Here is a 13,140-nt window from a genome sequence, read left to right as displayed (position 1 = left end):
ACCTCAAAACTGAGGTCAACCCTGTAACATTGAACAAAAGCACCCTGAATTTGTACTTTAAAACCCTTAAAACAGTGCAGACAACCCATTAATAACACCTTATACACATATACACCTCAGTAATTATTAAGAGAAATATTTAAAATCAATCGGTAAATAGAAGGGAAACGTTATATTTTTGGGAGTTTTAAGGCTGAAGATCAATACCTTAAATTGATAAGTAGGCATTTGTTAATTCAACTTGACAATTAAGGTGGTGTGTTGGCGATTAACTTTCAAATTAAAAGGATCTACCTTAACAACCACTTTGATCTAAATGGAGTTGTTTCTTGTGTTTTCAGAGCTAAACTGAGGAATTAATGATGGTATTTTAAGAGAATCTTGTTTCTCAGTGTGTGCATGTTTGATCAGCACACTGCCAAAGTTCCCTTGAGCAGAAAACCCTCAATCCAAGCTGCACAACTGCTAAAAATAGTTTAAATTACCATAGATTTAGCAGATTAACATGTTAAAGTGTTAGATTAAGTTACAATATTACTTAAGTGCTTTAATTAATCTGAATTGTCAGTTTTAAGTAAAATTACTGCGTTCAAAAGTAACAGTGGACAAGTAGTAATAGAATTAGATTTTCAAAGTAAAAGACAGCTGATTCGGATCAGCTGGAGACGAAACAGAAGGTAGTAACAATCCTAACAATACAAGAGGCTTTCAAATACATCAAATAAAAACATAATAAAAAGGATAAATCTTGTATTTAAAGTTTCAGTGAGTAGTACTTAAAGTACCCAGGTGTTTTTGGTAAAAAGCTGATTATTTCATGCCTTTAGATCCGTATAAGAAGCAATAAAAGAACGATACACTCCTTTAAAAAGTGTTACGTAACGGGGAAAACATCGCGTCGAGCTGGAGCACACGATTGGTTACCCGTCACCTTTAATGTTAGACGTTTACTAGCCACTAGCGGAGTAAAGGAACGGCACAAAGTGACCAACGGAGGAGTGTAGAAGTGAGAGAATGAAACCTGATCAACAGCGTGCGTCCAGCTCTCTGTCTGCAGGTTATTATCGTCTGTCCTAATCACTCGGGCTGCTTAAGCCCGCGGAGGTTTTACCCTCTAATCACCTCAACCACGAGCGTTGTCAGTCCGTGGAAGAGATTTAAAATCACTTGTTCTTCTTCATGAGTCTGTTTCCAGTTTAAAAATCGGTCAAAATAATAAGACTCCGAGCTGTTGGAGGCCTGTAACTCTAGCACGTCTTTCCTCAGCGCTCCTCTGATGAGTATCTGCTCATTCCTCGTGGCAGCTGCACATGTTTCAAAACCTCCTAAAGTACACACACACACACACACACACACACACACACACACACACACACACACACACACACACACACACACACACACACACACACACACACACAGATTATCAACAAGTACGGCCATTGAGGGGAAATTAACTTGCAAGTGGTAATGGATAGAGAGACATTTTGCTGAGATGCGTAAAAACACACACACACACACACACACACACACACACACACACCTACACACACAGAGACACACACACCTACACACACACAGAGAGACACACACATACACAAACACACACAGAGAGACACACACATACACAGAGAGACACAGAAAGAGAGAGACACACACACACACACAATTTAGCAGAGAAAAGGTGAGTGTGAGCCAGGTACGGGCACCATGAGGCCGCGTTGTAGTACTCCAGATCCAGGTCTCGAGAACGGTCTCGTCTTGGAATCACCTGCATGTTTACTCTGGTCTTGGCGATGACTCGGTCTCGGTGCACTCTGGTCTCGGTGCACTCTGGTCTTGCTGATGACTCGGTCTCGGTGCACTCTGGTCTTGGTGATGACTCGGTCTCGATGCACTCTGGTCTTGGTGATGACTCGGTCTCAATGCACTCTGGTTTTGGGGATGACTCGGTCTTGATGCACTCTGGTCTTGGCGATAACTCGGTCTTGATACACTCTGGACCTTGATACACTCTGGTCTTGAGGATGACTCTGTCTCTATGCACTCTGGTCTTGAGGATGACTCGGTCTCTATGCACTCTGGTCTTGGCGATAACTCGGTCTTGATACACTCTGGACCTTGATGCACTCTGGACCTTGATACACTCTGGACCTTGATACACTCTGGTCTTGAGGATGACTCTGTCTCTATGCACTCTGGTTTTGGGGATGACTCGGTCTTGATGCACTCTGGTCTTGGCGATAACTTGGTCTTGATGCACTCTGGACCTTGATGCACTCTGGACCTTGATACACTCTGGACCTTGATGCACTCTGGACCTTGATACACTCTGGTCTTGGCAATAACTCGGTCTTGATGCACTCTGGTCTTGGCGATGACTTGGTCTCGACGCACTCTGGTCCTGGTCTCGGTTTGGTTTGTTCTGGACTGCAACACTACCGTGAGGTCCCTGTATTTTAGCAGCCGTTGCAGTTAAGTTTAGCTGAAAAAAAAGTGACGACAGGTGAAAGTTCAGACATCACAATAAGAGACAAGCGCAACAATTTAGATGAGAATGAAATATTGTGGTCCACTAAAGTAGTAGACCCGGGACTCGAACACCTGTGTCCTGGTGTTTTCTCCTTAAATTCTTCTAGGACATGAACTCTGCACCCTGGCTTCAAAGCTGTGTTTTAGGATCCCTTCTCCTTACGAGGATCTTCACACTCTTATCCAGCAGCAGTCAACGTGCTGCTGACAGTAATAAACACGCGGATTACATCTAAATTACAGAGCTCTACTTTCTACAGCTACATGTACAAATACTTCACGTTGGAGCCGTTTCATTGGTTGACCAGCGTGTGATGTTGGAGGTGTAGAAGTTTGTTTAAATGTGGCCTAATTGGGTCAGCTGTGTTGCGCACAGCAAGGTCACAGTTTTTTGATCATAGAAAAAGGATTAAAAGATTATTATTTTTATGTTTGATCACTTTTGTTTACTCCAATGTACGTTTTGAAACTCGTGCACAGCAAGTAATTAACTGACACGCATTTACAAAAGATGCCACGCGTTAATTTCTGACCAAACAAACAACAAATGTCCGTCAACACGTCACGAAAACACAATAACACAAGTTATGTTATGTGCTGGAAGTATTTCTCGCAATGTAGAGCATCAAAAAAAGTCTCCAAAACAGCATCATAAACAGCGAGAAAACACAAAATACTCAGAAAAATGCGGCAAGACAATGAAAAAAAAAGTCAAAATAAGTCGAAAGCGTTGGGGGGAAAAAACGCCTAAAATGGGTTAAAAACACATTCTTGTTTTTAAAAGATTATTTTGGGGCATTTTAGGGTTTTATATAGGACAGCAGAAGATATGAAATCGCCCCGAAAATACAATTCTTGTCCATCCATCCCTCACTTCTGTACAACGACTTATTATAGAGTAATTATTTTATATTAATGATAATTATTGTTGCATTCGAGTGTTAATTACTTTAATTTTGCAGCCGCTAATTTGGAGCTCATTTTATATTCCAGGGGCAGCATGAAAATAAAAATCTTTTCTTAATATTTAATAATGTATTTGTTGATTATGTGTTGTTTAATTCATTCAAAAACCTTAGATGCACCTTTAAAATACCCGTTACTTTATTTTAAATACTTCATAAGGAGTTTTTTCCTCCGTCTAATTTAAAAGTTTCACATGTGAACAGCCCACTCAGTTGTTATAAAAGTCGTTTTTTTCTTACTCTAAGTGTCTTGCAGTTCCCAATTTCATCAGGAAGTGGTAAAATACCAGATGTTTCACTTCTTCTTCTTCTTCTTCTTCTTCTTCTTCTTCAATAATATCCAACGTAACTCTCAGTACCTCGTTCATCGTAAGTGAAACACAGTTTTGGGTTTTTCCAGCGAGTCACCAGACAGGAAGAATCAGAGAATTTGATCAGTTCTTTGATGGAAAATCTGCATTTTTTTTTATTTAAATGACAGTAACCAATCAGAACAGAAGAATCTGTCAAGTTTTAACTTATTAAAAAAGCTACAGAAGTTATTAGAGGTCAAAGGTCATGAGAAAGCAGGGCTGTAGGTCTTATTCCTGGACATCTGGGTCTTTAAAAACGACATAAAGAGGACAATATATTCTGGGATTACACACTTATTGCTTATTATTATTATTATGTGACTGTTTTTAGGGAACAAAATGAAAGAATTTAGTGTTATTTTTCAAATACTGTAAACTAAATGTAATGAGTTTGGTTGATGCAGGGTCAACAAGGTAGATGATTTAAATGATTTTTGATTTTTTAAAGGATTTATTTTGAAGAAACTAAGAGCACATCTGTGGTAAGCTAGGTTAAATGTGGAGCTTCTGCATGATTCTTTGTGGAGAAACTCGGTTTTACCGATCTGTTGGTTAACTAATGACTATTGATTAGAAACCAAATCCTTCGAGTGTTGGTCAACTGAGACTTCTGTTAGTGTAGGACCACCTTAGTCTGTTGGGGGGGTCGGGTTCTGCTGCAGGAACCTGGACTTGGTATCTGTGAAATCTCGGCTATGGTCCACATTGAAATGCACCTCAACGCCTTGAAATCCAGGAATCATGAACAGGGAATTCAAAGTTCTCTCTTTTGTGGCTATTATGTCAGGAAATCCCTGTAAAATGGGGGGGGGGCAGCTCAGTCCGTAGGGAGATGGGTTTGGAACCAGAGGGTTGCTGGTTCAAGTCCCCATACGGACCAAAGTATGGCTGGTGGACTTGTATCTGGAGAGGAGCCAGTTCACCTTCTGCAAGGAGCAAGGCACCGAACCCTCGGGACCCCTTTCCATGGGCAGCCCCCCCACCCCCTGAATCGGACCAGCCCTTTCCATGGGTAACCCCCCCCCCCCTGACATCGGGACCCCCTTTCCATGGGCAGCCCCCCCCACCCCCCACCCTGACATCAGGACCCCTTTCCATGGGTAGCCCCCCCCCCACATCTCTCCATTAGTGCATGTATAGGTACTGAGCATGTGTGTGTAATTCAGGCCTGTGTGTAGTGTGTGTAACAACAATAGAGTGTAAAATGGTAATTTCCCCTTCTGGGACTAGTAAATGATAATTTATTATTATTATTATTATTTAAAAAAAAAAAGTATAAATTGAACTGATCTGGTCTTGAAATCCAACACAAAGCCGCGTTTGGAAGCCGTTGAGGCGACACTGAGCCGCCTAGTCGCAGCGTTGGAGTAAAGAGGAAGGTCAGGGTATCATCTTCCCTCTGAAGGCCGGTGGAGGAGGAGGAGGAGGAGGAGGGGTGTCAGCTTCAGCTGTCTGTCTGTTGGCACGTCGCCCTCCCTCCACCTCCTCCACCTCCTCCACCCACTCACTCGCTCTATGGTTTAACCCTCCAGCGAGGGAGCAGCAACATGTAAAAATGAAAGAATCACTGCATTGAGACAGCTGACGGTGCCACCGTAACGTCACCCGCCCATCAACTGGTCAGCTGTGCAGCACAGCATGCTGGGAAATTACTTGGGCTGCCCTCGACTAAAGAAGTTGACTAACACTTACAGGATTTTGTCGACTAATTGATTAGTTGATTTAATCGACAGAGCTTTGAGAAGTGGTTTAGACTAGAAGAGCACAATAGAAATGTAGTTAATTAACCATCTTTAAAACTGAGTTCCTACACAATTAATCCAGCAAAAGCACCACTTTAAATCTTGTGTTCACCAGAAATGTGTCATTAGTAGCTTGGAAATGAGTACTTAAGCATGAATAAGCATAAAAACTGCTGGGAGTCAGAGGGAAAACCTGTAAAAATTACAGACAGTACAGACAAATCTGCAACAGACAAGTTGAAAAAAACCTCATATCTAACCAGAGAACACCGTTAATGTTGTCAAATGGTCCGTTTGGTTAGGTTAAGGCACAAAAACTACTTTTACTTTCCCGACCAATCCCCTGACGCTTCGAGGTCAAATGCCTGACCCCAACCAATCGAGCTGCTTCAGTGGGCGGGACTTAGCGTGGCTGTAGTGGGTAATTTTGCTACCAGGACATTTGCGTCCCTCGTCTTACTTCCTGCTTTGCTCCGGTCACAACTAAAACAGCCACTATAAACGTAAATATAGGTCGTAATCGATGCTTGAACAAGTGAATTTGTGGGTGTTTTTCGGGGGGGAGGACTGTCTCGTTGTAAAGTATTTATACTGGCAAAGTGCAAGACCCCCAAGGGCCCCTAAAGGTCCCCCGATTCACTGCCTGTGTTAAATTTAAAGATGCAGTTTTTTGCAAGTACATTAGAAACTGAATCAGCCATTCATCACTCAGAATGAGATTTTTACGACTTTCTACGAGTAGTAAGTAAAATCTAAAGTTATCAAACTTCAAAGTTGCTCTGCACACCTGTCCTGCCCCCCTCCCTCTCAGGACTCCCAGCATGCTTCACTGCTGTGGGCAGGGCTCAAATGTGTGTGTGTGTGTGTGTGTGTGTGTGTGTGTCTATCCATCTATCTATAGCCCTCCTACGCCTCCTCCTCACCTCCTAATACCACACACTGGCTCTGTGTCTGAGCTTCGGGGGTATTTTTGGGGGTTGAAATTGAACACCAACGGACAAAACACACGCACACACACATACACACACACGCACACACACACACACACACACACACACAGCAGTAAACTCAACTATGTCCTGTTACATCCAAGTTTACAGTCTAAGTGACACAAGAATATATTACTTCCAGATTTTTCATGGATCTCCAGCATGCATCACAAAGCTTTAGACTACACCCCTACACCCCTACAACCCTACACCCACACCCCTACACCCCTACACCCCTACACCCCTACACCACTACACCACTACAACCCTACACCCCTACACCCCTACACCACTACACCACTACACCAGCGCTGCCGGCTCACCGCTACGCTTCATCTGCAGCGAAAGCTTAGCAAACAACAAATAGTAATATTAAAAGACATCTCCAGAACAAGCACACTGCTTTTGCCAAATCTGGGAAATCTCCAAACTCGACTACTGCTGCTGCCTGCTAGTTTAGTGGCAGCTCAGGAGAGAGTAAGGCATGGAAAGGCATGGAAAGGTGTGGAAAGGCGTGGAAAGGCGTGGAAAGGCGTGGAAAGGCATGGAAAGGTGTGGAAAGGTGTGGAAAGGTGTGGAAAGGCGTGGAAAGGGGTGGAAAGGCATGGAAAGGCATGGAAAGGTGTGGAAAGGTGTGGAAAGGCATGGAAAGGGGTGGAAAGGTGTGGAAAGGCATGGGAAGGCATGGAAAGGTGTGGAAAGGCATGGGAAGGCATGGAAAGGGGTGGAAAGGCATGGAAAGGTGTGGAAAGGCGTGGAAAGGTGCAACAATGCATGGAAAGGTGTGGAAAGGTGTTCACGGACAGTGCATACATAAAAGAATCAATTGTAATTGTTCCTCTCCACAAAGACCTTTAAAACACAGGGCCATAAAGATGGAAACACACATCCCAATCGTACTGATTGCTCATTTCGGAGCCATTAGTAATGTTTATGGGCTAATTCGGACTTAAATAAGATGTGTTACCTTCACTATGAGGCCCAGACATGTTTTGCAGATGGGCTCCTTTGAATACATTCAGCTGTGATGATATGATGTGTGAGTGTGTGGACGGTGAGCAGGTGTGTGTGTGTGTGTGTGTGTGTGTGTGTGTGTGGGGAAGTCCCCGCCGTGGTGTTGATGGTAGTTTCTGTATCCGTCCCAGGATTAGGGAGACAGGTGCTGCTCTAGGCTCAGATTAGCCGCTGACCTCATTTCCAACCAACAGCTAAAACAATGTCTCCGGATTTCTTCTCTTTCTCTCTCATCCCTTCTTCTCCTTTACCTTCACTACACCATAATGTGTCTGTGAACAGAGACACACACACACACAATATAGAGGATTATTATCACGTTGTATGTACAGTTTATCGGTAGCTTCCTGTCACTGCAGTCACGTGAATTATTAATCACTAATAATAATTAAGTTTGAAGGACAAACATGGAAGATGAAGCTCTCTCTTTGTTGACTGGATTTGCAATTCATAACAAGAGTTATCTGGAGACACTTTACAGATAGAGCAGGTCTAGACCACACTCCAGAATTTACAAGGACCCAACAGGTCTAGACCACACTCCAGAATTTACAAGGACCCAACAGGTCTAGTAGTTTCCTCCAGAGCAGCAACAGGGAGACAGTGGAGAGGAAAAACTTCCTTTAAGGAAGAAACCTGGGACAGACCCAGACCCTGACCCAGACCCAGGCTCTTGGTAGGCTGTAAATGCTTTCAGACTGAGGGCTTGACCTTTGACCTCCATACCCTGGTTGCCAGTTTTAAAGACAGAGACAGTTTCACTATAATAATGCAGCTTGTTTTGATGAACTATTCGTACACAGCTATGAAAAGTAAAGCACTGTAATTGGTACTATGACATCGACATAGTACCTAATCATTTTAATAATAATGTTTTAATGTACATGTGTGTCTTCTTCTTCTTCTTCTCCTCCTCCTCTGCAGGTCCTGCAGAAGCTCGGCAAAGCAGACGAGACCCGAGACGCCGCCTTTGAGGAGATGGTCGCCAACTTCAACAAGCAGATGGTCAGGAACCATTTTCCTCCTCTTTAAAAATCAGGATTTGAGTCTTGGAAGTGATGAAATCCGCCAACAAAACTGCTTGTTTTCTCTGATAATACTGAAACCTATTTTCCTATTTAAGTTTTTAACCCGTGTGTTGTCCTCCCAGGATAAAAACGGACAAAAATTTGACATTTTCGTCCGTTTTTCAGACTTTTTTCTCAGTTTTCACTACCCCCACCTTACTAGTTTTACTACTTTTTGTAATTCATGCTCAATAACCCTCATTTATACAGAATTATACCCTAATATTTGAGTTAAAAAAAGCAACGATTTTGAATTATTTTGACTAATAGTTGAGATCAGAGGAACGAACAATTGAGTTTAGTCAGGAATGAACGTGGTCAGTTGTATTTCCAAAGAGCGTTGTATGTAATCCATCCATTTTTTTGGGGTAATTTGGGTAAAAAGAAACTCATATTTCAGATGTACACATGTTTTAAAAGGGGTCAAATTTGACCAGAGGACAACAGGAGGGTTAAAGGATCTTTTGGAGGACTTTGTCAGCCAGTAGAGATATTTGATTATTTTTCTGAAATCCTCCAATAATGGTTTTTGGCACTTTCTTCTCCGTCATGTTGTCTAAGCGGTTGTGTTTGCTCCTTCAGACAGAAGGAACCAAACTGCAGAAAGACATGAAAGCCTACCTCACAGCGGTGAAAAGTGAGTGTGGAGATGCAGTTGTGATTCACGGCGTCAACCGTGAGATTTAAGCAGAGTGTGTCTGATCCTCTTTGGGGTTTTTCAGCGATGCACGACGCGTCCCGGCGGCTCCAGGACTGCCTGGCCGAGATGTACGAGCCCGACTGGTTTGGCAAAGAGGAGATGGACACGTTGATAGAGGTGAGACCAGAGGCCTGGACCAGAATCAAGATCCACATGCCCTGGATTTCTTCAGTTCAACCCTAAGAACCGCGGTCCTGCGTAAGCTGGGTCACGACGTGGTCCAGAACTAGTTTTATCAACCCAGGGTTTCTCAATCCGGCGGCATTTCTCAGACTCAAAACCCACCTGTTCAAAACCAGACTCCAGACTCAAAACCCACCTGTTCAATAACCAGGAACCTCCAGACTCAAACCCCCTGTTCCAAAACCAAGACTCCAGACTCAAACCCACCTGTTCAAACCAGACTCAAACCCCACCTGTTCAAAACCAGACTCCAGACTCAAACCCCCCTGTTCAAAACCAGACTCCAACCAACCCCACCTGTTCAAAACCAGACTCAAACCCCCCTGGTCAAAACTAAACCAGACTCAAACCCCACCTGTTCAAAACCAACTCAAACCCCACCTGTTCAAACCCCGACTCAAACCCCACCTGTCAAACCAGACTCAGAACCCCACCGTTCAAAACCAGACTCAAAACCCCCCCTGTTTCAAACCAGACTCAAACCCCACCTGTTCAAAACCAGACTCTCCCCCCCCTGTTCAAAACCAGACTCAAACCCACCTGTTTCAAACCAACTCAGAACCCCACCTGTTCAAAACCAGACTCAAACCCCACCTGTTCAAACCCCGACTCGAACCCACCTGTTCAAAACCGACTCAAACCCACCTTTTCAAAACCAGACCTCAGACCCCACCTGTTCAAAACCAGACTCAAACCCCACCTGTTCAAACCAGACTCGAACCCCACCTTTTCACAACCAGACTCAAACCCCACCTGTTCAAAACCAGACTCAAACCCCACCTGTTCAAAACCAGACCTCAAACCCCACCTGTTCAAAACCAGACTCAAACCCACCTGTTCAACCAGACTCAAACCCCCACCTGTTCAAAACCAACTCAAAACCCCACCTGTTCAAAACCGACTCAACCCCCCCTGTTCAAAACCAACTCAAACCCCACCTGTTCAAAACCAGACTCACCCCCACCTGTTCAAAACCAGACTCCAAACCCCACCTGTTCAAACCCAGACTCCAAACCCACCTGTTCAAAACCGACTCAAACCCCACCTGTTCAAAAACCAGACTCAAACCCCCCACCTTTTTCAAACCAGAACTCAGAACCCCACCTGTTCAAAACCAGACTCAACCCCACCTGTTCAAAACCAGACTCAGAACCCCCCTGTTCAAAACCAGACTCCAACCCCCCCTGTTCAAAACCAGACTCAACCCCCCTGTTCAAAACCAGACTCAAACCCCACCTGTTCAAAACAACTCATAACCCCACCTGTTCAAAACCAGACTCAAACCCCACCTGTTCAAACCAGACTCCAGACCCACCCCACCTGTTCAAAACCAGACTCAAAGACCCCACCTGTTAAACCAGACTCAACCCCACCTGTTCAAACCAGACTCAGAACCCCACCTTTTCAAAACAGACCAGACCCCACCTGTTCAAACCAGACCGCAAACCCCACCTGTTCAAAACCAGACTCAAACCCCACCTGTTCAAAACCAGACTCAAAACCCACCTTTTTCAAAACCAACTCAAACCCCCCCTGTTCAAAACCAGACTCAGAACCCCACCTTTCAAAAACCAGACTCAACCCCCTTTCAAAACCAGACTCAGAACCCCACCTGTTCAAACCGACGTCAAACCCCACCTGTTCAAAACCAGACTCAGACCCCACCTGTTCAAAACCAACTCAACCCCACCTGTTCAAAAACAAACTCAAACCAGACCACCCCACCTTTCAAAACCAACTCAAACCCCCCTGTTCAAACCCGCTCAGAACCCCACCTGTTCAAAACCAGACTCAGAACCCCACCTGTTCAAAACCAGACTCAGAACCCCACCTGTTCAGAACCAGACTCAGAACCCCACCTGTTCAAAACCAGACTCAGAACCCCACCTGTTCAAAACCAGACTCAAACCCCACCTGTTCAGAACCAGACTCAGAACACATACATGTCATTTCTCTCCTTTCTCCACCTTCTAACACCCTTTCTTTCTCCTGACTGCATGCGCGTCTCCTTCCACCCTGAAGGAGATGATAGAGAAGGAGATGGACAATAACTTGGAGGTAACCAGGAACCCTGGTTTAGCTTCCTGTGGGGGGATACTGGTTTAGCCCTGCAGTAGAGGAACTAGAGGCTGGTTCTAGACCAGAGAGCTAGAACACACCCGTAGAAACGTGAAACCGGATCTTCACCTGCAACATCAAGGCGATGCGTGAACGTTTGAATGTATCTGATGATGTGAAATGTGCTTCAGGACACAGACACGCTGTGGTTGGACTACCACCAGAACATCATGGACAAGTCCATGACCACTCTGGACTCGTACCTGAATCAGTTCCCTGACATTAAGGTGGGTTTTTCACAATAAAACAAGATATTTATAGGTCATGGAAACACGATTGGGGTTTTGTTTGTTGGACGCATTTCAAAATAAAAGCGTTAAAAGGTTTTGTGATTGTTCAGGCTCGCATAGCGAAGCGCGACAGGAAGATGGTGGACTTCGACAGCGCCCGGCATCACTTCAACTCCTTACAGAAAGGGAAGAAGAAGGACGAGGCCAAGATCGCCAAGGTAACAAGTGTATGTATGTGTGTGTGTGCGTGTGTGTGTGTGTGTTTCAGCGTGTTCTGCTGCTTATACTAAAAGGCATTGCTCTTGACTTAAGGTGGTATGAGTTCCTCACTGAGCGGATCAGTCATACCGCCTTAAAAGCCCAGTTCAGATTAAAGATTCGTGATGAGATATGAGTCGAAACGTATCATCTCCATAGCAACAACTACGTCCTCATGCTCTAATTTCGGACTTTCGGGCTTTTTTGTAGCTGGACGTGATTCGTAGCATCTCAGCCCTCGTGTTGTCTTCCCCTCAAAATTGAAAAATCAACAATTTTGTTGACACTTTTTTTTTTTATCAATTTCCTACGTTTTTGTCCCTTTTTTGACGTTTAACACTACGTAACACTAACTTATTAACTTTAGTTTTACAGTTATTTTTGGAATTCATGGTCAATAAACCTCATTTATAGGAAATTAAACCTAATGTTTGAGTTAGAAAAGCAGAAATTAGGAATTATTGAGACTAAAATTAAAGGAATGGATGATAAAATTGACAAATGGAAGTGTTGTTGAAATAGTATTGAGTAAAAGTTGACATATTCCAGTCTGTGATTATCCATCAACATCCATTCCTTTAATATTAGTCTCAATAATTCCTAATATATGCTTTTCTAACTCAAACATTAGGTATAATTTCCTATAAATGAGGTTTATTGACCATAAATTCCAAAAATAACTGTAAAATTAAAGTTAATGAGTTAGTGTTACGCAGTGTTAAACGTAAAAAGTGTTGAAAAAAGGGACAAAAACATGAGCAAAAGTTAAAAACATCGATATAAAGCATCAACAAAAGTGTCTATTTTTAATTTTGACGGGAAGACAACACGAGGGTTAGACCAGCCTCCGGAGACGTCTCTGAACTGGGCTCGAGTCCCAGTTTAAAGTGTTCATTAACCCTTTTTATATGGAAACTCTGCGTTGCTATATGCTAATTAACATGTCTGCGTTTGTCTTGAATGGTTTGCTCTTCTTCTTCTCTCTCTCT

The 13,140-nt window shown here is 43.6% G+C and overlaps 1 protein-coding gene across 4 annotated transcripts in view; it reads left to right on the top strand.

Moving 5' to 3' along the window:
• bin1b (bridging integrator 1b) overlaps positions 1 to 13,140 on the top strand; it is a 27,394-nt gene that overhangs the window by 777 nt on the left and 13,477 nt on the right. For 2 of the 4 annotated variants that reach the window (XM_032506792.1, XM_032506794.1), the window contains exons 2-7: positions 8,520 to 8,600; positions 9,245 to 9,299; positions 9,385 to 9,479; positions 11,568 to 11,603; positions 11,795 to 11,890; positions 12,004 to 12,111. In XM_032506792.1, coding sequence (XP_032362683.1) covers positions 8,520 to 8,600; positions 9,245 to 9,299; positions 9,385 to 9,479; positions 11,568 to 11,603; positions 11,795 to 11,890; positions 12,004 to 12,111 — 471 coding nt within the window. The remainder of the gene's footprint in view (positions 1 to 8,519; positions 8,601 to 9,244; positions 9,300 to 9,384; positions 9,480 to 11,567; positions 11,604 to 11,794; positions 11,891 to 12,003; positions 12,112 to 13,140) is intronic. The other 2 variants (XM_032506793.1, XM_032506796.1) reach the window with 1 other exon arrangement.

This window comes from Etheostoma spectabile, chromosome 24 (assembly GCF_008692095.1).
Source record: "Etheostoma spectabile isolate EspeVRDwgs_2016 chromosome 24, UIUC_Espe_1.0, whole genome shotgun sequence".
NCBI lineage: Eukaryota > Metazoa > Chordata > Actinopteri > Perciformes > Percidae > Etheostoma > Etheostoma spectabile.
The sequence above is the reverse complement of the archived record's forward strand: the minus strand, read 5'-3'. Positions and strand labels throughout refer to the sequence as shown.